At 37.1% G+C, this 24,940-nt stretch overlaps 1 protein-coding gene across 1 annotated transcript in view; it reads right to left on the bottom strand.

The window, feature by feature from the left end:
• PLXDC2 (plexin domain containing 2) overlaps positions 1 to 24,940 on the bottom strand; it is a 540,324-nt gene that overhangs the window by 128,237 nt on the left and 387,147 nt on the right. The window contains exons 8-9 of the mRNA XM_064284902.1: positions 8,169 to 8,264; positions 7,855 to 7,936 (exon numbers count right to left, since the gene is read on the bottom strand). Coding sequence (XP_064140972.1) covers positions 7,855 to 7,936; positions 8,169 to 8,264 — 178 coding nt within the window. The remainder of the gene's footprint in view (positions 1 to 7,854; positions 7,937 to 8,168; positions 8,265 to 24,940) is intronic.

Genomic DNA, 24,940 nt, shown 5'->3' with positions numbered 1-24,940 from the left:
TGGTGGTTTCAATCCACCAAACTTTTGGTTTGCAGTCGATTGCTTTAACCACTCTGCCAGTTGCCAGGTTGGTAGGCAATTAAAAATTCAGAAAAAAAGAAATGTCCCGATGATTTTAACTAGCTAACAAAGTTCCCAAATCTTCTGATTTATTGTTATCTATTGGGTTTTTTATACTACATATATCCAGAAGCTTCCTGCTTTCTATTTTCAGGACCTATTTCATTAACCCTTAATATATTTTAAAGACAAGCATTTTTAACTACAGATTTTTTTCTAAAATGTTTTTTCCAACTCCAAGTGATGGTTAAGGGTTTTCACACAACCATGGCATGAGCAGTGTAGGCTTATGAGACACTGAGCTCATACATGTAAGTTAGCATTTCCACTCTACTCTTCTCAGGTCATCTCAAGAATCCATGGGTTCCACTCTGAATCTACTGAATACGAGTCCTTCGGTGAGCTGCCAGGGAGTCTGCATTTTACCAAGTTCCCACTGAAACTCTTAACTATTCTAATATTTGTGAACTAATAAAATTGGGGCTGCTCACATTTAAACTATAAGAATCAAAAATATCTAGATGACACATGTATGCGACATTTTAGGATATAGAGCCAAACAGATTTACTGCCTGCTAATTGTTGACCATGACACCAGGTATCTTAGACAGCCAGTATTTTAAACCTGGCATGAATTTATACAGTGAAAATGGTGACATTCTTAGCTGCTTAAATATTACTAATTGAAATTCTGATACACAAATAAAGGTGATTTCAACTTAAATGAAATTCAGCATACTGGAACATAAGTCAAAAAAAAGTTCATGAAACTTGTAAGGCTTGGTGAGTTCTAAATGTTCAGATCCATCTGAAATTAGGTACATTTGCAAGTAGAACCTCATCTTACTCCAGTCCATTTAAATAAGCCAAAATCTACAGTTAATTTTAGATCAGGGCTCCTGGGTTTCATAAATGGCTTCTATTTGATTATTAGGTATGTATTTCACACCTAATAACCAAAACGAAGACGCTTCAAATATGAACTTCAACCATAATGTCAAAGGTTATATAGACTACGCTCTGTCCAGGACACAAAAGGCACATTTAAACAAGTATGATTATACTGACTTTAAGTATTGATTTATCTTAATCTATAAATTTCAGACTTGGCCTTATATTTCAAGACTACCGGTATATTGCTTGTTATTCAACCATTGTGGTTTTCTGATTCTCTTCTTTTGATGTTAAAATCATGGACTAAGTTATGTCTTATATATATCTAAATTAGACGAAAAGAACGCTTCAGACGCCCCCTAAAGATTACAGTGAGTTGCCCCTTATGTGAGAGTTAGTTCTTGAGGTAAGTAAGCAAAACACAGAGAGTCAAAATTACACTTGGAATTCCCTTAGTCCAACAACTTCAGAAGCCTGACATAAAACCCAGAACCAGAAAAGTTCCTAATAAGCCTGGTTCTTTCTCTAATGTCAGAATGTACTATGGGATCTTTGGTTGATCCTATAAAGAAGTTGTTGGTTTGTTTTTAAGACTAAACTGTATGAAAAAGAGGAGCCCTGGTATCTTAGTCGCTAAGTGCTTGACTGCTAACTGAAAAGCCCATGGTTCAAACCCCTAGCCTCTCCTTAGGAGAAAGACTGGCAGTCTGTTTCTGTAAAGATTTATGGCTTTAGAAACCCTACTCTGTCCTATAGAGTTGCTATGAGTATGAATCAAGTTGATGGCAGAGGGTTTTATATGTAAAATACCCATTGTTTCTTTAAATACTAGAGTCACATTCAATGTTGTAAATGTGTCCACTTTAAGGGGACCATAGGAACAAGGCCAGTGGAGGGAAAGGCACTTCTCCCTGATGCTCTTACTCGGAAACACGGTTACTGATGCGGGGAGGGTGGAATGGGACGCACCATTTATATGTCTTCTCTTTGTCTCTCTCTCTCCCCTCAAACTTAGATAATTTAATATCTGTAATCTAAATAAGCTTATGATATGAAATTTTATTTAAAAAAATTAGCTGTATCTATGTAAGTTTTTTTTTTCCCCACCTTAATTAATTTTGGTTGGCAATACATTTCATATTTCTATTGGTTACCCAATATTTCTGATTTTACATGTATTTTTAAATTCTTTGAAATACATGTGATGCTTTCTGTTTCTTTTTATTGCTGCAGAGGAATTCAACTCATTCAATGGAAAATAATGGCCAGAACCGCAGTATGCTCAGGGAAATGCAATAGAAATAACGAGGTCAAAAATATATAGGGCAGTTGTTAGGAAATGTTTTTTCTCTCCCTCATCTCATCTTTCTTCTTAAATAAATATGTTGTACCATTATTCTATAGACGCATGCCTTTACTGTTAATAGGGGTTTGCCTATTCCATTTTTTATTTTTATGAATTATGGAGTATATTTATTCCAAGTTTTATGACAGATATCAGTCTTATAACTTTGACTGGGGCTAAGCAAACATAAGAAGGGGGGAAAAAACCTTTAAAAGTTAGGAACCAAGAAACTAACTCCCCGATGTCCAACGTGCTTAATTGTGAATGTTGACCTCATATGCCATGTATCAGTTAGTTTTGTCTATAGTCATTTGGTTGACACTGACAAAGCCAATGGATAGTAGTAGCTAAAGTGAGCAATCAGAATTTCTTAGGAAAGCAGAAATTTCTGGCCTCAATTATCTGCATAATCCAATCCAACCATATGTGCTGGATATCTATGCTGGGTACTATGGAAGACACTAAAATGAATAATGGAGTGTTTCTACCCTTTAAGGAGCTCATATCCTCTTATTTTTCCTTTTCTCGTTCCTCCTTAGCTCAACTCCATGTGACAAATTTCAAATGAAAGAAAGAATACCTAATGAAAATAACACTCACTCTTGGGCCTCTCCCTTGTTCAGGATAGTTTCCCTGGAGACAAATGTTAGTCTCTTATGTATCTTTTCAGAGGTGTTCTCTATGTAGAGAATTTTTTTTTTTTAATAATTTTTATTGTGCTTTAAGTGAAAGTTTACAAATGAAGTCAGTCTTGTAGAGAATTTTTTATATAATAAAAATACTTTAATATAATGAAAAATTAACACCATTCTTCGTTATCCCATGCCACAAGGCTAGTTCCTGGAACCTCTTCTCAATTCACACAGTCTCCTTATGTGATCTCATTCACCTTCTGAATTTAAATACTATCTCTTTCTGGAATGCCTAGCTCTTATATCCTCACCTTAAGTACAACAACACTTCCACTTGAAGTCTAATATGCATCTCAAACTTAAGTTGTCCCAAACTAAACTCATTATCTACCTCAGTCTCTGCTTCTTTTGCCATCTTACCTATCTCAAAAAACAAGCACCACCATCCATCAATTTGCTCAAAGAAACCCAAAATCTAGGAAGTATCCTTGATCCTTACCTTTCCATATTCCTTCAGATCCTTATCTTCCCCTCTTCCTCTACTTCTAATCCATCAGTAGTATCTGTCTCCTTTCAAAATGTATCTAACATTCAATATCTCTACCTGTTTCCATAAATATCATCCTTGTCCAAGCTACTATCATCTCTCCTGTAGACTACTGTACACATTCTCCACTGTTTTTTTTTTCCTTTCCATTCGTGCTTGTCCTCCCTACTCAAAACCTATTCTCCTCAGAGCAGTCAGAGTTGCATTTTCAAAATAAAATGAAATTATATCACTCCTCTGCTTAATTTGCTCTAAAATATTAAGGTTTCTATTACCTTTAGAATAAAACCCTTCTTGGCTTACAAAGCCACCCATGCCCTGGCACTGTTCCTGACCTAATCTGATACCAACTGTTCTTCCATACTCTACCCACAATGCTCCCAACTCACTAGCCTTCTTTCATTTCCTCAACAGATTAAGCCTGAACCCACCTCAGGGCTTTTGCACTTGCCAGTCAGTGTCTTTGAAAAGCTCTTTGCCCTCACCTTGGTGTAGCTGGCCTCCTATCATTCAGATCTCCAGTTAATTGTTACCTCCTCAGAGAAGCCTTTCCTTACCATCTTGTCCAGAGCAACTACTAGCTCTATTAAACTCCCCAGATCTCTCATCATCATCTAACTTTTTTGTTTAATTATTCTTTTGTTTATTTTCCAGCTTGCTCAATTAAGCTCCATGAGAGTCAAGGCACTGATTAATACTTGGTTATTATTCCAACTTCCTCTGTGTTAGAACAGTGCCTGTTATGTAGAAGTTATCCAATAAATTTATTAGTAAATGAATGAATACTTTGAGGTCAAAATACATTTCAATTAAAAAAAAAAAAGCTTTTGGATGAGGATGGATGGCTGATGAAGCCATGGTCTGTTCATAAGGGCAAGGCCATTTAAGCATGATATCTACAAGAGAACACCTGTTATTCAGACCAATTTTGCTATATTTCCCCTTATATCACCCTGTTTACTTATTTTTTTACGTAGCATTATCTATCACTATTTACTCTATTTCTCATTTGTTTAAAATTTATGTGACCATACTAAAAATGTCAACTCTATGAGTGAAGTGATTTTTGTCTGTTTTGTTCACCACTGAATCCACATCTACAGCAGTCACTTAAATATAGAGACAACTCAAAAATTTTTGTTGAATCAATGAAGATGTAAGATACCGCTGAAAGTGATTGATGCAACTATCTCTTATATTCTGAATTGTAGTGAAGAAACAAATGCATTCCTGCCTAGAAGAAATGGACCAATTATTCTAAGTAAACACTTTTGATCCTGGATCCCATTATGTCTCCCTATAACTCAAATTCTCTTAAACTTTGGGTAGGCCATTACATTCTTAGTTTTCACTCCATGAAAAATTGATAATTAAATGAAATGAACAAACCAATTAAAATTATCTTATCTTTTTAGAACAAACTCAATTTGAGAGTTCAGTAATCACCATCAACTTATTATCATCCAGGGATAAACGCGTACAAAGGAGAAAGTAAAAGCGATGGAAGGAAAAAAAAAATCTGAGAGGCAATTTTTGAGCCACTTAGGATAAGACTTCTCTTGTTTTAATGAATTTGTTAATAAAAGCTCTAAAGTTTTGGGAAATGCTGCTGGGCAGGAAAACCAAAGTTTTGAAGCTTACAGGTCTAAGGAGAAATTAATAAAATGCAGTGGGGAAATTAAGTTGAACAAAAGTGCAATGAGCCATAGTTAAACCAATTAATTAAACAGGTTTTGATATGTATATAACTGGGTTGCTGAAGAATTAAGAATAAATCCGAGATTTTAAAGCAGTGCTTAGTATGAAACAAAATCCCATACGGTAACATGCAGAAACTTCAGAGTTATTTTAACAGTGTTCTTTGATGAATTCCTTCCTTACTCATATGTATCGCCACTTTCTCTTCTCTATTATTAATCATTAAAACACTATGAATTCAATAATATACAAAAGTTTTATGCTTTGCTTGATCCCCTATGCTCTTTTCGTGTCAATTTCAAAAGCAGGTAACTTTCTTACCACATCAATTATAAAAAGTTTTATTTTTCAGTAGTAAGTCTATTATTTTTTCAGAATGCAATGAAGACTAGTTTGCCTAGTGCACTGGCAGCCCGGCAAGTGTGAAGCAGAACACTTGCCTTAATGTAAGGCATTAAGACTATAGGCCTGGGGGTCACGCTTGATCAAGGTTTAATTCCAGGCTAAGTACTTAAGATATGTGAGAGCCAGCCCAAGTAACTTAGCTTTGATACACTTTAGTTGCCTCTCCTGTAAAAATGTTGTCTGAGTTAAATATGCTATCCGAAAAGTACTTAGCACGATGTCTGACTGAGAAAGCTCTCAATAAGAGTGTCAACAACTTGTAGATCCAACCTATGAATATCCTTTGATCGTGAAAGTTGGTTGTTTGGAACTATAAACATATTCCCAGCAAAAATATGAAACCAAAAATGAAATAAGTATAGGAAGGTAGAATTTTAGACTAGTCTCCAAAACTTTCATTTATGATAACACTATTTCATGAGTGAATTAACCTAATAGTACTCTGGCTAAGGCGACCAACTTGTCCAGGTTTTCACGGAACTTTCTTGGTTTTAAAAGTGAAAGTCTCACATCCCGGAACACACTCATTCCTGGACAAACCTAATCATGATTCCTTCATTTGGAACCTGATCATGACTAATTTATGCATCCATTCTTCTGCAATACCAGGCACCTTCTTAGGCTCTGGAGGTATAAGGACAAATAGAATACAGTTCTTGCCTTCAACAAATGCAGAGCCTTACAAAGGAGACAGACAAGTGAATAAGCACCCCAAGCCCAATGCTAACTGCTGATAATGGAGGTTTGCCCAGGATGTGGTGGCACTACAGCCACCTCACACAGACTGGTGGTTTAGGGAGACTTCTCAGAGGAGGTAAACACTGAACTGGATCTTGAAGTCGGTACACAGCCCAAACCATTTTTCATGCCTGAGCTCAGGAAGACTTATAAACATACATATTAAAATGCCATCTCTTTAGATTTACTTTGGTTGTTATCTAAACAGATTGTGAATAAATACTAATATACATGTAATCTTTATGAAATCTAACCAAATTTGAATGTTAATAACAATAAATCCTTGATTTTATAGTAGTTCCTTCACTCTGGATCTACAGCTGAGTTGAAATCTATTTTAAAAATGATAACTGCCTCTTTGCTTTTTGATCATTTGAAATTCTTTTCACAAAGGAAATTATTGAAACAACATATTAAACTGAAAAGGACACAAGAAGTTATTATAAGTAATATTGTTTTATTCACAGTAATTCAGAGCTTATCCCAAAGTTAGCTGATTGAGAATGTTCCCTAAAGCTTGCTAACAAGGCATATCCATTGGAATTCTACCCTTTTGCTTCAAAAACTTTTAAACTATTCCCGAACATGCCTTTATCATCTCAGCAGATGCTGCAGCCAGGAGATGAGAAGACAGGCTGTTACACAACAGAAAGTTCAGATGCGGCAACAATTGACTAATGGCGTGAACTAATTTCTCCACCTGGGAGAAGCAGCGTATTTTTCATAGATCTGAAGATGAGAAGGGGACTTAAACCCAAATGCCTAAAGCTTCCTTGGGGCAGGGACCACATCTGTATTATTCACTGCTGTGTTCCCAATGCCTAGGACACAACAGATGAGCAACATTGTTAAATAAATAATGGAATACGTTTAAAATTCTCTTCACCCACTATCTCCAACAAATGATCATTCAGTCTCTGAAAAAGTTTAGGGATGCTAAAAGCTTCTTTGGTATTCAAGTTGTGCCGCTTAAGTTCCAAAGTCAGTTAGCTGTAACGGAGGGGGGACCAAAACCATCTGTTGTATTTACGTAAAGCCCACTTAGTGTCACTTCATTTCTCAGCCTCAAATTATATTTCTAATTTTAGGTAGTAGTCTTTTAGATTTTATAGTCACCTACTAAGAATATGTGTATGATTATACATAGACCTGGCTTGCTCTAGTGAAGGTATCTCGTATCATGTTTCCTATAGACTTAGGATCAGAGCATCATTTTTATAGGTTCATCAGTTACACTTATCAAATACATTAAGCCCCACAGTGATTATAAAGTATGTCAGATAATGATCTTATTGACTATGGAGGTTCTTGGTAATTTTGAGGAAACCAGGCAAAGAGAAATATTAAAATTCCCAGTTTTAAGCTTTTTTTTGTTGCATTTTGGTCACGGTATTTTTTTTTTTTACACATATACATATAGTACTACACATATAATCTATACACCTGACATACAACTAAAATTCAATGGCAAGGTAGAGCCAATAAACATTGTTTTAATCATTAATTTTTTTATTATTATTAAAGGTATTTTTTACCTTTGAAGTTTACTACACCAACTGCAGTTGAAACCAATCTGAGAAGATACACAGGGGCCACACTCATTAAACTGGAGACACGCTAGGAAACAGGAAGGAACATATGATTCATCAAGACTGATTTGTTGGCATGAATCAAAAAAGTGATTGCTCAACCAGAAAAAAAAAAAAAATCACCTACCCATCCCCATATACACTCAGGGTCAAAATACCCATCCCTGTCAAATACAATGTTATAGTTACTGGTAAACAGAGCAGGTAATCAAGCTGGCAAATTATTTTTTCCACTTAGCTATGTTCACATATTAACTTACTAGGTAATGGAGTCATTTCCACAGCTGAAATGTTGGTAATTTTTGACATTTGGAGCTCTACTCGATGGTACTCATAAATTGTTCTTCTTCGAACATCTATAAAAATAAAATAGAAAACAGAAAAGAAATTTCAACACTTTCCCACCAAAAAACAACAGGGTGTTAATAACACATAGAATTATTATTTCTCACCTGATGCAAATTTAAAATAAACTCTCACCCTGTGAGGAGACTGATTATAAAAAAACCTGAAAAGTGGTGTGCCCTTGGATCCAGAAGCTCTTTTTTTAATCAATGAAGTTGAGAATGTTGATTAGGGTCTCAGACATCTCACTTAGCTAGCAGGGCTGCAACTCATGGTCACCAAGAGTTTACTTAAGACATCTTCTTGACAGATTCACGTATTTTAGAAGATTTTGACACATGAAATCAAGAAGGTAAGATGACGCCATTTCTCCCAAACTAATGCTACAGTGACTCCATCACGAATGGATAGCAATTAAAACCTTTTCATAGCCTACAGTGACAATTCCATTGCTTTAAATGTTTAGAATAATTTTTTTAAATAGAAGTAAAAAGCAGTCTTAAGTCTTTTAAAAATTTGTATTGCTATTTATTAAACATACAATATACCTACAGAAAGTTAATAACTAGCACTTATATTGCAAATAGCAACTTACAATAGTTCATCAGCAAATCCAGCAAGGTCCCTGAAGAAAACGTTACATGGAAACTTTGACAAGAACTTTAATAATTAAAAATCAGATAAATATAAATGTGGTATATTTTATAATAAGACTATTGATGAAATATACTTAAAATACCCTATAAAAAGAGATTTAAGCCTTATACTACTGAGCTTGCCTGAGTTTGGGTAAATGGAAATGGAAAAAAGAATGTTATCATTTTCTCTCGGAATGCTTGTAATGACAGGAATGCATTTCGTGAATAATAGTATATCTGTCAGGAAGTGTTTGGGAAGCTCTAAGTTATTAAAAAAAAAAAAAATCATAGTACCCAATCTTGTGAACCCCATGTGTCTGTCAGTTTGTCTTACTTGGGGGGGCTTGTGTGTTGCTGTGACACTGGAAGCTATGCCACCAGTATGCAGAAAGCAGCAGAGTCACCTAAGGCTGACAGGTTTCAGCTGAGCTTTCAGACTAAGACAGAGTAGGAAGAAGGACCCGGCAGTCTACTTCTGAAAAGAATTAGCCAGTGAAAACCTTATGAATAGCAGCAGAACACTTTACGATACAGTGCCAGAAGATGAGCCCCCCAAATTGGAAGGCACTCAAATGATGACTCGGGAAGGGCTGTCTCCTCAAAGTAGTCAACCTTAATGACATGGATGGAGTAAACGTTTTGGGACCTTCATTTGCTGGTGTGGCACAACTCAAAATGAGAAGAAACAGCTGCAAACATCCATTAGTAATCAGAACCTGGTATGTACGAAGTATGAATCTAGAAAAATTGAAAATTGTCAAAAATGAAATGGAATGCATAAACATCGATATCCTAGGCATCAATGAACTGAAATGGACTGGTATTGGCCATTTTGAATCAGACAATCATATAGTCTACTATGCTGGGAATGACAACTTGAAGAGGAATGGTGGTGCATTCACTGTCAAAAAGAACATTTCAAGGTCTATCTTGAAGTACAATGCTGTCAGTGATAGGATAATAGCCATACGCCTACAAGGAAGACCAGTTAATACGACTATTATTCAAACTTAAGCACCAACCACTAAGGCCAAAGATGAAGAAATAGAAGATTTTTATCAGCTTCTGCAGTCTGAAATTGATCAAACATGCAATCAAGATGCGCTGATAATCACTGGTGATTGGAATGTAAAAGTTGCAAACAAAGAAGAAGGATTGGTAGTTGGAAAATATGGTCGTGATGATAGAAACAATGCTGGAGATCAAATGGTAGAATTTTGGAAGACAAATGACTTTTTCATTGCAAATAACTTTTATCACCAACATAAATGGTAACTATACACATGGACCTCACCAGGCAGAATACACAGGAATCAAATTGACTACATTTGTAGAAATAGACAATGGAAAAGCTCAATTATCAACAGTTAAAACAAGGCCAAGGGCTGACTGTGGAATACACCACCAACTGCTCATATGCAAGTTCAAGTAAAACTGAAGAAAATCAGAGCAAGTCCACAAGAGCCAAAATATGACCTTGAGTATATTCCACCCGAATTTAGAAACAATATCAAGAACAGATTTGAAGCATTGAACACTAATGACTGAAGACCAGACGAGTTGTGGAGTGACATCAAGGACATCATACATGAAAAAAAAAGAGGGAAGAAAGTAAAGAACAAGATGAATGTCAGAGGAGACTCTGAAAATTGCTCTGGAATGTCAAGCAGCTAATGCAAAAGGAAGAAATGATGAAGTAAAAGGAGTGAACAGAAGATTTCAAAGTGCAGCTCGAGAAGACAAAGTAAAGTATTACAATGACATGTGCAAAGAGCTGGAGATAGAACACAAAAGGGAAGAACAGGCTTGGTGTTTCTCAAGCTGAAAGAACTAAAGAAAAAATTCAAGCCTCGAGTTGTAATAGTGAAGGATTCTATGGCGAAAATATTAAACAATGCAGGAAGCATCAAAAGAAAATGGAAGAAATATACAGAGTCATTATACCAAAAAGAGTTAGTCGATGTTCAACCATTCAGGAGGTATCCTATGAGCAGGAACCAATGGTACTGAAGGAAGAAGTCCAAGCTTCTCTGCAAGCATTGGTGAAAAATAAGACACCAGGAATTGATGGAATATCAATTGAGATGTTTCAACAAATGGATGCAGCGCTGGGGGTGCTCATTTGTCTATGCCAAGAAATATGGAAGACAGCTTCCTGGCCAAATGACTGAAAGAGATCCATATTTATGCCTATTCCCAAGAAAGGTGATCCAACCAAATGTGGAAATTAACAAACAATATCATTAATATCACACGCAAGCAAAATTCTGCTGAAGATCATTCAAAAATGGCGACAGGGAACTGCCAGAAATTCAGGCTGGATTCAGAAGAGGATGTGCAACCAGGTATATCGTTGCTGATGTCAGATGGATCCTGGCTGAAAGCAGAGAATACCAGAAAGATGTTTACCTGTGTTTTATGGACTATGCAAAGGCATTTGACTGTGTGGATCATAATTGTGCTCATAAGGAACCTGTACGTATAGTCAAGAGGCAGTTGTTCGGACAGAACGAGGGGTACTGGGTGGTTTAAAGTCAGGGAAGGTGTGCGTCAGGGTTGTATCCTTTCACCATACCTATTCAATCTGTATGCTGACCAAATAATCTGAGAAACTGGACTGTAAGAAGAACGATGGGGAATCAGGATTGGAGGGAGATTCGTTAACAACCTGCGTCATACAGATGACACAACCTTGCTTGCTGAAAGTGAAGAGGTCTTGAAGCCCTTTCTGATGAAGATCAAAGACCACAGCCTTCAGTATGGATTACACCTCAACATAAAGAAAACAAAAATCCTGGACCAATAAACATCATGATAAACGGAGAAAAGACTGAAGTTGTCAAGGATTTCATTTTACTTGGATCCACAATCAATACCCACGGAAGCAGCAGTCAAGAAATCAAAAGACACATTCCATTGGGCAAATCTACTGCAAAGGACCTCTTTAAAGTGTTGAAAAGCAAAGATGTCACCTTGAAGGGGTAAGATGCACCTGACCCAAGCCATGGTATTTTCAATCACATCATATGCATGTGAAAGCTGGATAATGAATAAGGAAGATGGACTGCCAAAAGAACGAACAAATCTGTCTTGGAAGAAATGCAACCAGAATGCTCCTTAGAAGCAAGGATGGCGAGACTGCATCTTGCATACTTTGGACATGTTGTCCGGAGGGATCAGTCCCTGGAGAAGGACATCATGCTTGGCAGAGTACAGGGCCAGGAGAAAAGAGGAAGATCCTCAAAGAGGTGGATTGACACAGTGGCCGCCACAACGGGTTCAAGCATAACAGTGATTGTAAGGATGGCGCAGGACGGGGCAGTGTTTCGTTCTGTTGTACATAGCGTCACTATGAGTCAGAACTGACTCGACAGCACCTAACAACAACAACAACAACAACAACAACAACAATCTTGTGAAGCAGCATGTCATATTCTTTAATAGTACATGCTCTGGAACAATTTGTCTGGGTTCAAATCCTGGTTTTGCTACTTGGTATCTGTGTGTCTTTGGGCTCGTTTGTGCTTTAGCACATCTGTGCCTCAGTTTCCTCATCCATAAAATAGGAAAAATACTACCTTGTATCACAGAGTTTTTCTGAGGTTTAAAATGAGATAATGCCTTAAAATTTTTTAGAACAATTACTTTCATGCTGTAAGTACTCAATAAATGTTAGATATGATTTTTTTCTAGTTTTAATATGGCAAGCTTGGGTCATGCTGGTTGTGTTATGTATACAACGATCTAGTGTCTGTAAATCAAAACTCATCGAGACCACACAAAAACCCTGCAACCAGACTTCTGGGAATTTGTCTCCTATCTTATCTTAGAGAAAGTCAGACTTTTATTAAGGTCAACAGCTCCAACAACGATCTCCACTGGACATAAAGCAGGAGCGCAATGGCCAGAAGACACTGCGTGGTCTTTCAGTTAAAGTGTTTCGGAAAAGGCAGCTATTCCACAGCTGGGAAATTGTAAAGGGCAATCAAACACCTATTCATAAAATACAAACATCTCTCCTCAACTTCCCTCATTTCCTTTCTCCCATTCCTGATTATTCCCGATGAAATCCTACTCCAGAAGACATTCTGGTGCCACCCACCGAAAATGTCTTCAGGTTTATCAGACTGAAAAGCACTGTTTAAAAACTCTGACCTGATTAATTTCTTTTTGGTATAATGGAAGGAGGCATAGAAACTTTTCAAAGTGTAAACTTTATCAAAAATTACAGAAAATGCTGATGTGATAATACGTAGTAAAGATTCTCGGGGCACATGAACCACGTGCGTGTGCACACACACGTAAAATATTTAAACTCTTAAGACAAATGAAAAGATTACTTGGCTTCTGCCTTTTTTAAACAGGATGAATTCCTGTATGTAGCCATCATATGTATTTTGCTAAACAAATTAGCTCTAGGAAGCAAATAATGTGGCCTCACCAGAAGATCACTGGTATGATGGTTGCTGAGTCATTTTACTAAAGTTTGCTCAGTATCTATCACATGAGTAGTTACTGAAAATATTCATTTTCTTCTCATTTCATATTATATTTTGAAAAACTTCAACTTCTCTCACAATGACCGTGAAGCCTCTGGGAGTTAATTATTGATCACGCATATGGGGCAATGAGAAATAGTAACGTTTTGGCTGTGCTAGCTCAATTACCCGCTTTGAGACCTCCAACTCTTGGGAGGAGATAAACTTAACAAAACTAAAATTAATGAGAATGATTTTTGCTTGACGACCTGCCAATTCACGACAGCTTCCAAATGGTTACTTCTGTTGTATTTGAGATACCACTGCCAAAAACAAGTAATTAGGAATGTATTTACTGGTAGCCCCTGCCAATGCTAGAGGCTTTTATTTGATTCCAGAAATATATTTAGCTTATGTGTCTTGAAAAACTAAGGCAAAACAATGTTGAATTAAACATTCAGTCTTAGTGGTGGTGGTACAGCTTCAACTGTTTTCTTACGATTTAAAAAAAAAATAGGATCAACTATAACTAATTGTTGTTGAGTCAATCCCTACTCATGGCAATCCCAGGTGTGTCAGAGTAGAATTGTGCTCCATAGTGCTTTCAATGGCTGATTTTTCTGAAGTAGATTGCCAAGCCTTTCTTCCAAGGCACCTCTGAACTGCCAATCCTTTGGTTAACAGTGGAGCAAGCTAACCATTTGCAGCACCCAGGGACTCCAAGATCAACTATAATAGTCACCAGTTAAGTGCCTTTACAAAAATATTCTGAACAAATTAACGCAGAGAATATAAATCAGTAATCAAGAAATCAAAAGTGCAAATATTGAATTGCATCTTTTAGAAGGTACGAACAATAACATTAGGAGGGACAGAGTGGTCATATGAAAATATAAGAAATCCACTCTAGCTTAAATGAACAAAAATAATGCAACCCTGTAGGACAGAGTAGAACTGCCCCATATGGTCTCCAAAGAGCTCCTGGCGGATTCGAACGGAAGACCTTTTGGTTAGCACTTAACCACTACACCACCAGAGTTTTCAATAAGGACTACTCTGTGGCATAATTAGATAGGATCTAGTCGATTTGTCTGTCTTGAAAGCTAACAATCACATAGGGTATACGTAATTTCCTAAATTAGCCTATTCTTACCTTTATGTAAATATTTTGTTGGAATTGTCAAACAAATGACTGGCCAACATTTCCTTATTTATGTGTTGACAATGTGCAATGATTTGCTCCAATGGTTGTTTCATTGTTTTCCTAGTTCAAATTAAGCCCAATACACAGCAATATTTAAAGAGGATCCTTAAACGTAAAAGCACTGCATTATACTACGACAAGCTTCATCTCCAGTATGAAGACCCCGGGAAGGGGACGGGGGAAGCCTTGAGCTATAAAGGGCACTATTACAGCACTGGGATTACAGCAGTTACCAGCTTCTCTCACACACAAAAAATGCAATGCATTAAGAGAATGAGTTAGTTGGAGTTATTACGCAAAGCATCTATAAACAGAATATGCTTTAGCCTCAACCATGGTGTTTTTATTCCCTCTGCAGTACTAATTCAATTAAATGATAATAGAATTAGGCATTAGATAAGGCAACATAAAGTCTAGGTGACACCGACATGCTAACCTGAACCTATTAGGCTTTCCTCTGATTGCATCATTCCCTCACTGCTTTCAAAGTTCCAAGGCACTGTTAAAACCAGTTGTTGTGTACCCTTGAGCTGCTTACACATTGGAAAGAGTAGGATGGCCACATAGGGTTCTTAAGCTGTAACTGTCACAGGAACAGATCTTCAGGTCTTTTCTCCCAAGGAGTGGCTCGTGGGTTTGAACTGCCAACCTTTTGGTTAGCGGACAAGCACTTAACCACTGTAACACCAGGGCTCCTTGCTAAAACCTAAATGACCAGATTTCATAAATTACCTGAGCATGCATAATATACAAATATTAATTATGTGATCGAGAAGTAGGAGATTATTAAGGCAAGAGAAAGTATGAATTTGAAGGAAAATATGAAAAAGAATAAGGGCACATCTAATATCTAAGGTCATAATTTAAAACAAAAACGGCAGATAGAACTGTTTCTGTTGTTGTCAGGTGCCATCGAATTAGTTTCAACTCATAGCGACCCTATGTACAACATAAGGAACACTGCCCGGTGCTGTGCCATTCTCACAACCATTGCTATGCTTAAGCCCATAGTTGCAGCCACTGTGTCAATCCATCTTGTTGAGGGTCTTCCTCTTTTTTGCTAACCTTCCACTTTACCATTATGTCCTTCTCCAGGGACTGATCTCTCCTGGTAACATGTCCGAAGCATGTGATATGTAGTCTCCTCACCCTTGCTTCTAAGGAACATTCTGGCTGTACTTCTTCCAAGAAACATTTGTTCATTCTGTTGGCAGTTCATGGTATATTCAACATTCTTCACCAACACCATAATTCAAACGCATTAACCCTTCTTCAGTCTTTCTTATTCATTGTCCAGCTTTCGCATGCATTTATGAGGCAATTGAAAACACCATGGCTTGAGTCAGGTGCATCTTAGTCTTCAAGGTGACATATTTGCTTTTTAACACTATTGTCATGGATTGAATTAAGCCCCCCAAAAACGTGTGTATCAACTTGGTTAGGCCATGACTCCCAGTATTGTGTGGTTGTCCTCCATTTTGTAATTGTAATTTTATGTTGAGAGGATTAGGATGGGATTGTAACATCACTCTTACTCAAGTCACCTCCCTGATCCAAAGTAAAGGGAGTTTCCCTGGGGGGTGGCCTGCACCACCTTTTATCTCTCAAAAGATAAAGGGGAAGGGAAGCAAGCAGAGAGTTGGGGACCTCACAGCACCAAGAAAGCAGCACCAGGAGCAGAGTGTGTCCCTTGGACATGGGGTCCCTGTGCCTGAGAAGCTCCTCAACCAGGGAAAGATTGAGGACCTTCCTCCAGAGCCAACAGAGAGAGAAAGCCTTCCCCCGGAGCCAACGCCCTGAATTTGGACTCGTAACCTACCAGAGTGTGAGAAAATAAATTTCTCTTTGTTAAAGTAATTCACTTGTGGTATTTCTGTCATAGCAGCACTAGATGACTAAAACAACTATAAAGAGGTCTTTTGCAGAAGATTTGCCCAATGCAATGTGTCTTGATTTCTTGACTACTGCTTCCATGGGTGTTGATTGTGGATCCAAGTAAAATGAAATCTTTGACAACTTCAGTCTTTTCTCCGTTTATCATGATATTCCTTATTGGTCCAGTTGTGAGGATTTTTATTTTCTTTATTTTGAGGTGTAATCCACACTGTAGGCTGTAGCTTTTGATCTTCAAGAGTAAGTGCTTCAAGTCCTCTTCACTTTCAGCAAGCAAAGTTGTGTCATCCGCATATTGAAGTTAATGAGTCTTCCTCCAATTCTGATGCCCTGGTCTTTTGCATATAGTCCAGCTTCTCGGATTATTTGTCTAGCATACAGACTAAGTATGGAGAAAGGATACAACCCTAATGCACACCTTTCCTGACTTTAAACCATGCAGTATCACCTTGTTCCACTCAAACGACTGCCTCCTAATCTGTGTGCAGGTTCCTCTTGAGCACAATTAAGTGTTTTGGAATTCTGATTTTTTTGCAATGTCATCCATAATGGTATCCGTGCAGCCGAATACCTTTGCACAGTCAACAAAATACAAGTAAATATCTTTCTAGTATTCTCTTCTTTCGGCCAGGAAAGGATACCACTGGCATTATCAGTGGTACCTCTGGTTCCATGTCCTCTCCTGCACCTGGCTTGAATTTCTGGCAGCTCTCTGTTGATGTACGGCTGCACCTGCTTTTGAATGATCTTCAGCAAAACTGTACTTGCATGTGACATTAATGATATTGTAAAATAATTTCTGCATTCAGTGGGATCACCTTTCTTTGGAATAGGCATAAATATGGATCTCTTCCAATCAGTTGGCCTGGTAGTTGAATTCCAAGTTTCCTGGTGTAGGCCAGTAAGCACTTGAAGCGCTGCATGCCTTTGCTGAAACATCTCGACTGGTGTTCTGTCAACTCCTGGAGCCTTATTTTTCAGCAATGCCTTCAGTGCAGCTTGAACTTCTTCCTTTACTACCACTGGTTCCTAATCATATGCTATCTCCTGAAATGGTTGAAAGTTGACCAATTCTTTTTGGTATAGTAACTCTGTATTCCTTCCATCTTCTTTTGATGCTTCCTGTGTCATTTGAGATTTTCCCCATAGAATCCTTCAATATTGCAACTCGAGGCTTGAATTTTTCTTCATTTCTTCCAGCTTGAGAAATGCCAAGTGTGTTCTTCCCTTTTGGTTTTCTAACTCCAGGTCTTTGCACATGTCATTATAATATTTTGCCTTCTTGAGCCACCCTTTGAAATCTTCTGTTCAGCTCTTTCACTTCATTTCTTCCTTTCATTTTAGCTACTCAACGTTCAAGAGCAACTTTCAGAGTCTCTTCTGATATCTATTTTGTTCTTTTCTTTCTTTCCTGTCTTTTTTAATGGCCTCTTGCTTTCTTTAGGTATGATGATAGAACTAGATAGAAAAATTCAGGTTCGATTATTTTCCAGAACTGTTTTGGCCACTTTCCTATTCCTTCCACAGTGAGGCAACCACTGATTACAGTTTTCCAAGGATGAGCTTTTGATCAGTATTAAAGTACATTAAGTTTGTTTTCCCTTCTTCAGACTCATAAATTCTCACCTAACAGGTATTCAATAAGTATTTGATGAATAAACGAATGTTATTTAAATTTGTTGAATATCTAACTATACAGTAAAGCTCTTTCTGAATTTAAGGCTTTTACATTAAAAAAAACAGCTTTATTAACTATATTGAGAAGTAGAAGTCTAAACAGGTACAAACTTACTTAAAGGAATGTAATAAAATCATATAAATATTTGCTAACAGAATGGTCATTTTCATCTCTGAATTCATTACAGTTAGAAATAAGATTAAGGTGAAGGCCAGATGGGAGGGAAATTCAGCGGATATTCTTGCCAACATAGTTTCTGTATAGTTAGAATTAGGTAAATATCCATTTATTATCTGAGACTGTTGTACGGGAATGAAATGTCAACTAACTGATTTACTAACCAATCTATCAATTAAATAATTAATTAAAACGAAATAGCCACAAGTCCCTGAAAGAACCCTTTTTTGTTCATAAAAATTCTAGAAAAATTCCCAAATGTGTCAAAATTGTTTAGTATGTGATTTCCAATATCCAGAATTCTTAGATTTCTACTTCTCTTTAAAAATCAAGTCCCTCTTTAAAAAAATAAAATAAAGTATGCTATAAATGTATGTATTAAAAGAATAACATATCATTTTATATAATTCTTCCTAACTTGGAAGCGTTTCATGAGGCGATATTTTATGAAAAAGTGTCATGATTTCCCTCTCACTGAGTCTTTAGCGAGGAAGTGCATACTGGAGAACCCAAGCACTTAATGAAGTTGTACTGTAAACAGATGCAATCTCATCTTCTGTAAAATTAATAATTTTGAAGGGTTTTCCATTTTGAGAAGCAAGGAGGTGTGATGAGAAACTGTTGAAGGATTTATAGATTGATCTGTTTTTAAGGTAATTAAAAAACCCAGATAACTCTGAAAACAACAAGTGATGATGCTCAGTTTCTCTGCTGAAAGAACTTGAGAGAATCATATAAAATATTATCAAAGAAAAAAAAATCCTCAAGGTTTTCCTAAGATTATTTGTTTTTTTATAGTTTGACAAAATGTTTTCTGTTATAGTTGCTAAGTAAGTATAACAAATGTGTCCTGCCACCAGCTAAAAATTAAAAGTTGTTTTCTCTGGGGGAAAAGCAGACAGAAATGAGAAATTTTATTATTTGCTCAAATCTATAAAATTCAAGGCCTTTTAAAGGCAAATAAAAAAAATTATTTATGTGAATATTCTACTTGGAATTTAATATTTTATTTAAATATGTGTATATGGCCTGGTGGTGCAGTGGTTAACAGTTTGGCTGCTAACCAAAAGATCGGCAGTTCGAATCCACCAGGCGCTCCTTGGAAACCCTATGGGGCCCTTCTACTCTGTACTATACAGTTGCTATGGCCCAGAATTGACTCAACTGCAATGGGTTATATGGGTTACATATGGTCTATTCTAGTATTGCCCCATAAAGTAGTCACTAGTTACAGGTGGTTCTTTAAACCTAAATTAATTAATTAAATCAAATTAAAAATTCAATTCCTCAATCTCACTAGTCACATTCCACGCACACAGAGACCACATGTGGCTAGGGACTACCATACTAGATTGCTCAGATTTAGAACATTTCTACCAGTGCAGAAAGTTCTATTGGACAGTCCTGGTCTATGCCATCATCTTTTTGAGAATTAAAGTGTAAGATATTTTGCGTACTCATAAATCTCAATTTACTTTTGATTTTTAAGGTGATTTTATCCAGTGCGTAAGCATAATTTTGAGACCATGTACGGTAAAATATATAAAATGTCACTGCACTTCTAAGTACTTTTTAAATATATTTGCTGTTCAAATTAATTGTCATTTGTATTTGTGAAAGTACTAACATTTACTATTGAGCTGTGACAAATAACCAACAAAGCACAGGCACATTGTAGCACAACGTTAAAATGTTTAAAACAGCAGATGCTGGTGAAAAAGGGCCTGACATTAAGAAAGCACCAGATAATGTTCTGCTGGTGAGAAGAAAAAAGTGGAATATTCTAAGAGATTCATAAAGAGTCATTATCGTAACTTGTAGTGGACCCATTTCCAGTTAGGTCAGCTGCTTTCCAGGTAGGTTCCTAGTGCTAGAATTCTGCAGGTGTATGCCAGAGTAACTTATATGTTACTAAAATGACACAGCCGTAAATTTTCCAATCAAAAAAACCACATCTGCATGAGTTTCTTGGTGGAAATGTTATGTTCATTAAGCTCTGAGGGTAGAGAAGTGGTGAGCCGTGATGGGGAAGGTCAGCACCCTAGAGATAAGGCTGAAATTCAAACTGTTACATTGGAGGAGAGAGAAACAAACAAGTACAAACGGTACTAGTGAGAATGGCATATTTATGCAGAGAAATTTCTGCACACTGTGTAAAAGGACTTGGAGGGACGTAAGCCGATGCTGAGAATTATTTAACAGAACTATTTAACAAGAAATTATGGAAATTACAAATGACCTATGAATATATGACAATGTTCAAACTCTCTGGTAACTGAAAGATAATTAGAACAACAATGAAATACCATGTTCTGCTTATCAAATTTACAAAGTTTAAAAAAATGATAATAGTGTCTGAGAGCATTTGGGGAAACAGGATATTTAATGCAGCACTGGTGGGAGAGTAAATTGGTCCAACCTTTATGGAAGGCAATTTGTCAAATCATACAAAAGGTCATTAACATTCAACTTCTACATATTCATTTTTTGAGAATCAGCAGAGGTATGCATAAACATTTTAAAAAATGGTTGTTCAGCACCATGTTACTGATAATTAACACGAGAAGCCACCTATATGACTATGTAAAATATAAAACAAAGGGATTTGGCACACCATTTATGACCATGTTTTAGATGGGTACTTAACAGCATAGAAAAATATGTTACATATGTTATAGGAAAAACACATGGCAAAAATACGTACAGCACAATGTCAATTTTCTTAGTGTCTCTGTGTGTGTGTACATACTAAAAACAAAAGAGAAATACATAAAAGCATTTATTGCTCTCTCTCTGTAGTGGATTTACAGGTAATTTAAGTTTTCCTCTTTGGGCTATATGTTCTGAATTAAAATGCACTGTTTATAGTCACAGAGTTCCTGGGTGGTGCAAACTAAAAGGTTGAAGATTCTAGTCCACCCAGAGTGCCTCAGAAGAAAGACCTGGTGATCTATTTCCCAAAACCCCACCCTGAATTGAAAACCCTACAGAGCACAGTTGTACTCAGGCACATATGGGGTCACCATGAATCAGGGTTTATAATCACAAGTTGGTGTTGCAATGAAAGGTTGGTGGTTCAAACCCACCCAGTGGCTCTACAGGAGAACGACCTGGTAATCTGCTTCCATGAAGACGATGGCCAAGAAAACTCCATGGGACAGTTCTACACTGCCACATGGGGTAGAAATGAGTTGGAATTGACTGCATGGCACCCAACAACAATAACAATATATTTTTCACTCATGTTTTTGTAACAAAAAACTAAAGTCACTGTATGTACAACTGTGTTTTCTTTTCCCACACGTGTAACTGTGAAGATTGCATTACTTGATTTCTGTATTCCTTTCTGTTTCTAAAGTTTTACGAAAAATAAGAAGTGATGCAGAGACGTAAGTACACATAGACAGACAGACACAGACAAAAAGCTTGATGAAGAGACATCATAAAGCACACGGTGTCACAGCAGAGAGAATGAGGGTTCCAGAGGGTCAGTGTTAGGGTGATTCTTAGAGGAAATCCCCTGTGGCTGCACTCTGATGGGTACCTGGGCTGGGCGTGGACATCTCAGTCATTATCACTGTCTTTTCAAGTAATGATGATGACAATGAATAAAACAAGAGGTCTAAGTAAGTAAAGTGCTTACTTTGTGCCAGGCACTGAGGGCCTTACACAGCGCATTTTAAGTACCATGATGCTCACTTTACGTACAAAGAAAGTTACAGAGATTACGTAAAATGCTCATGGGCTCATGACCACTATTGTTGTTGTTGTTAGGTTCCCTCAAGTCGGTTCCAACACAGAGTGACCCTACATACGACAGAAAAAAAAAAAAACACTGCCCAGGCTTGTGCCATCCTCACAATTGTTGTTATGCTTGAGCCCACTGTTACAGCCACTGTGTCAAAGACTAGTATTAGCGCTCTAATATCCCTTATACTTTCTGGACTGTTAAGAAATTTTTATCTTTTTTTTTTTTACCTATATAAGGGTTAACTTCACTCTAGACTTTTTTTTGGTGTTTTTTAAGGAGAAAGGAATTTCTCTTGTAACCTCAGAACTATTTATCAATTTACTAATTAACACCTGAATTCCCTTTGATATTTTAAACTATCAGATCACCTTATGTCATGTGAAAGATAAAGACTACCTTAATTAAATACAAGTGAAAGTTACATCAAAATCATTTCCTTTATTATTTGGAAGACTGTAAGGACTAAAAGGAAACCCTGGTGGTGTAGTGGTTAAGTGCTATAGCTGCTAGCCAAGAGGTCAGCAGTTTGAGTCCACCAGGCGCTCCTTGGAAACTCTATTGGGCAGTTCTACTCTGTCCTATAGGGTCGCTATGAGTTGGAATCGACTCAAAGGCAGTGGGTGGTAAATAATAAAAAATTAGAACTAAAAAAACCCTTTTTTTTCATTGTTGATACGGGGAAGTGGTAGGGAGATTTCTCATAATAAGTACGTTAAACTTGCCTAAAAAAAAAAACCAAACCTGTTGTCATCAAGTCAATTCTGACTCATAGCGACCCTACAGGACAGAGTAGAGCTGCCCCATAGGATTTCCGAGGAGCAGCTGGTAGATTTGGTTAGTAGCCAAGCTCTTAACCACTAAGCCAACAGGGCTCCTCAAATACTTTATCAAACCTTCAACAAATCTGATAAGAATGGTATAGCAATGGTGGTCCCACTGGGAAAAAAATTATTCTCCAGGTCGCAGCTCAGATCCCCAGGTTGCCACAGCTAGATTGAGCCAAGGATATAGGTTCTATAACCCATGTAACCAAAATGAATAAAAGAACCGAAAATTGATCTCTTGAGAACAGGGTCCCATTTCATGTACTTTGAAATATGGAAGAAATGAAATGGCCCATTACTTAGCATAATGATCAGTTGTTCCTTAAATTCATTCAGGAGGCGAAAAAAAGGGTCACAGCGATGAAGGATTTAATTCCCTACAAGTACAGCTCTCATATTAATGAGGGTTGTAAAATATGGAAACAGAATTCTGAAAAGGACTTATTTATGTAAATTATGACTGCACAAATAAGAATCATCCAACAAACCTCTAAAATCATATTTATTTCAGAAAAAAATCATATTCATATAAATTGTATTATGTTCATCTTTGGTTATCTTAATCTTTTTTTTTTAGCTAAGAATGCAATGCAACTATATTTTTCCTCTTAAACAGAAGCTCATGTGACAGAGATAGAGACACTTTATAAATGTGGGAACAGATTTCTAGGGAGATTTGAAATTTCAGTTCTCAAAAAAGATTTTTAAAGTAGAGAATATCAATTCCAAAATTCCTGCTGAAATATGGTCCCATCTAAAGGCAGATACAGGCGGATTAGAGGCTCAGAACTTCCACTCCTTCTTGGCTAATTTTCTCAGGAACGCACAGTGAAGCCAAGAAGGAATGTCACTACCATTCTAGCACGCACCGTGCCTGAGGGGAGCTTTTCTCTGAGCTCTAGGTTTGAGTAATTTTTTAGATGAATGCTGAGTCTTAAAATTTAGACATAATCTATTCTCAAAATTTATGTAAATTTTGCTCATTTACTTGATGAAATTTATATTTGGGAAGGATTTTTTTTCCCCCCAACAACATAACAGATAACATTTTACAGTATAAATAAGCCTGTTGCTGTCCAGTCGATTCTGACTCATGGTGACTCCCCTGAGTATAGAGTAGAATGTGCTCCATAGGGGAACTCTGGGAAGCAGATTGCCAAGTCTTTCTTCTAAGGCACCTCTGGGTAGGTTCAAACCACCAACCTTTCGGTTAGTAGTCAAATGCTTAACTGTTCACATCACTCAGGGACTCCTACAGCATAAATAGGGATGCACAATTGCATTCTGGGACTCTGGAGTCTAAGTATAATTTTATCATTGGGAACATACTGACAAAATACTTGTATATTAAAATACATTTGCAAAAAAAATTTGTACTTTAGTAGGTCTTTTCTCTAAACAATGATATATCAGAACAGCAATGTGGACCAAGATGATGTTGCTGTCAAAGTCAAATTGATTCTGACTCATAGACACCCTATAGGACAGAGTATAATGGCCCTGTAGGGTTTCCAAGGCTGTAAATCTTTATGGAAGCAGACTGCCACATCTTTCTCCTGCGGAGAGGCTGGTGGGTTTGAACTGCTGACCTTTCAGATGGCAGCCGAATGCTTTAACAACACAGCACCACCAGGGCTCCTTGTATTAAAATACACTCGGAAAAAAAATTTCATTTGTACTTTGGTAGGTCTTTTCACTAAATAATAATGTATCAGAACACCAATGTGGACCAAGATGCCTTCTGAGGAAGCTGCAAATAAAATTCTTCCAGCGATGAAAAGAACTAACAAATAAACTAAAACTCGTGTTTCCTTTTACATTTGCAATAATTGACTTAAGTCATGCTTGATTTAACACCTCTGAACAGAAGAATGTGAGAACGTCCTCCTCAAAAAGAAGCCCATTTTGGCTGTGCCAGGGCTCAGCCTCTTCAAGAGTTCCGTCAGGATGCCTCTATGTTGCCGACACATACTAATATATCCTTGCTTTGTTCACAGGGAATTCAGTTTCCGGAAAATCTGCCTTGATGTAACTGTTCCCTCAA

Source organism: Loxodonta africana, chromosome 4, assembly GCF_030014295.1.
Source record: "Loxodonta africana isolate mLoxAfr1 chromosome 4, mLoxAfr1.hap2, whole genome shotgun sequence".
Classification (NCBI taxonomy): Eukaryota; Metazoa; Chordata; class Mammalia; order Proboscidea; family Elephantidae; genus Loxodonta; species Loxodonta africana.
Note: the sequence above shows the minus strand (reverse complement) of the source record. Positions and strands in the feature narration are given on the sequence as shown.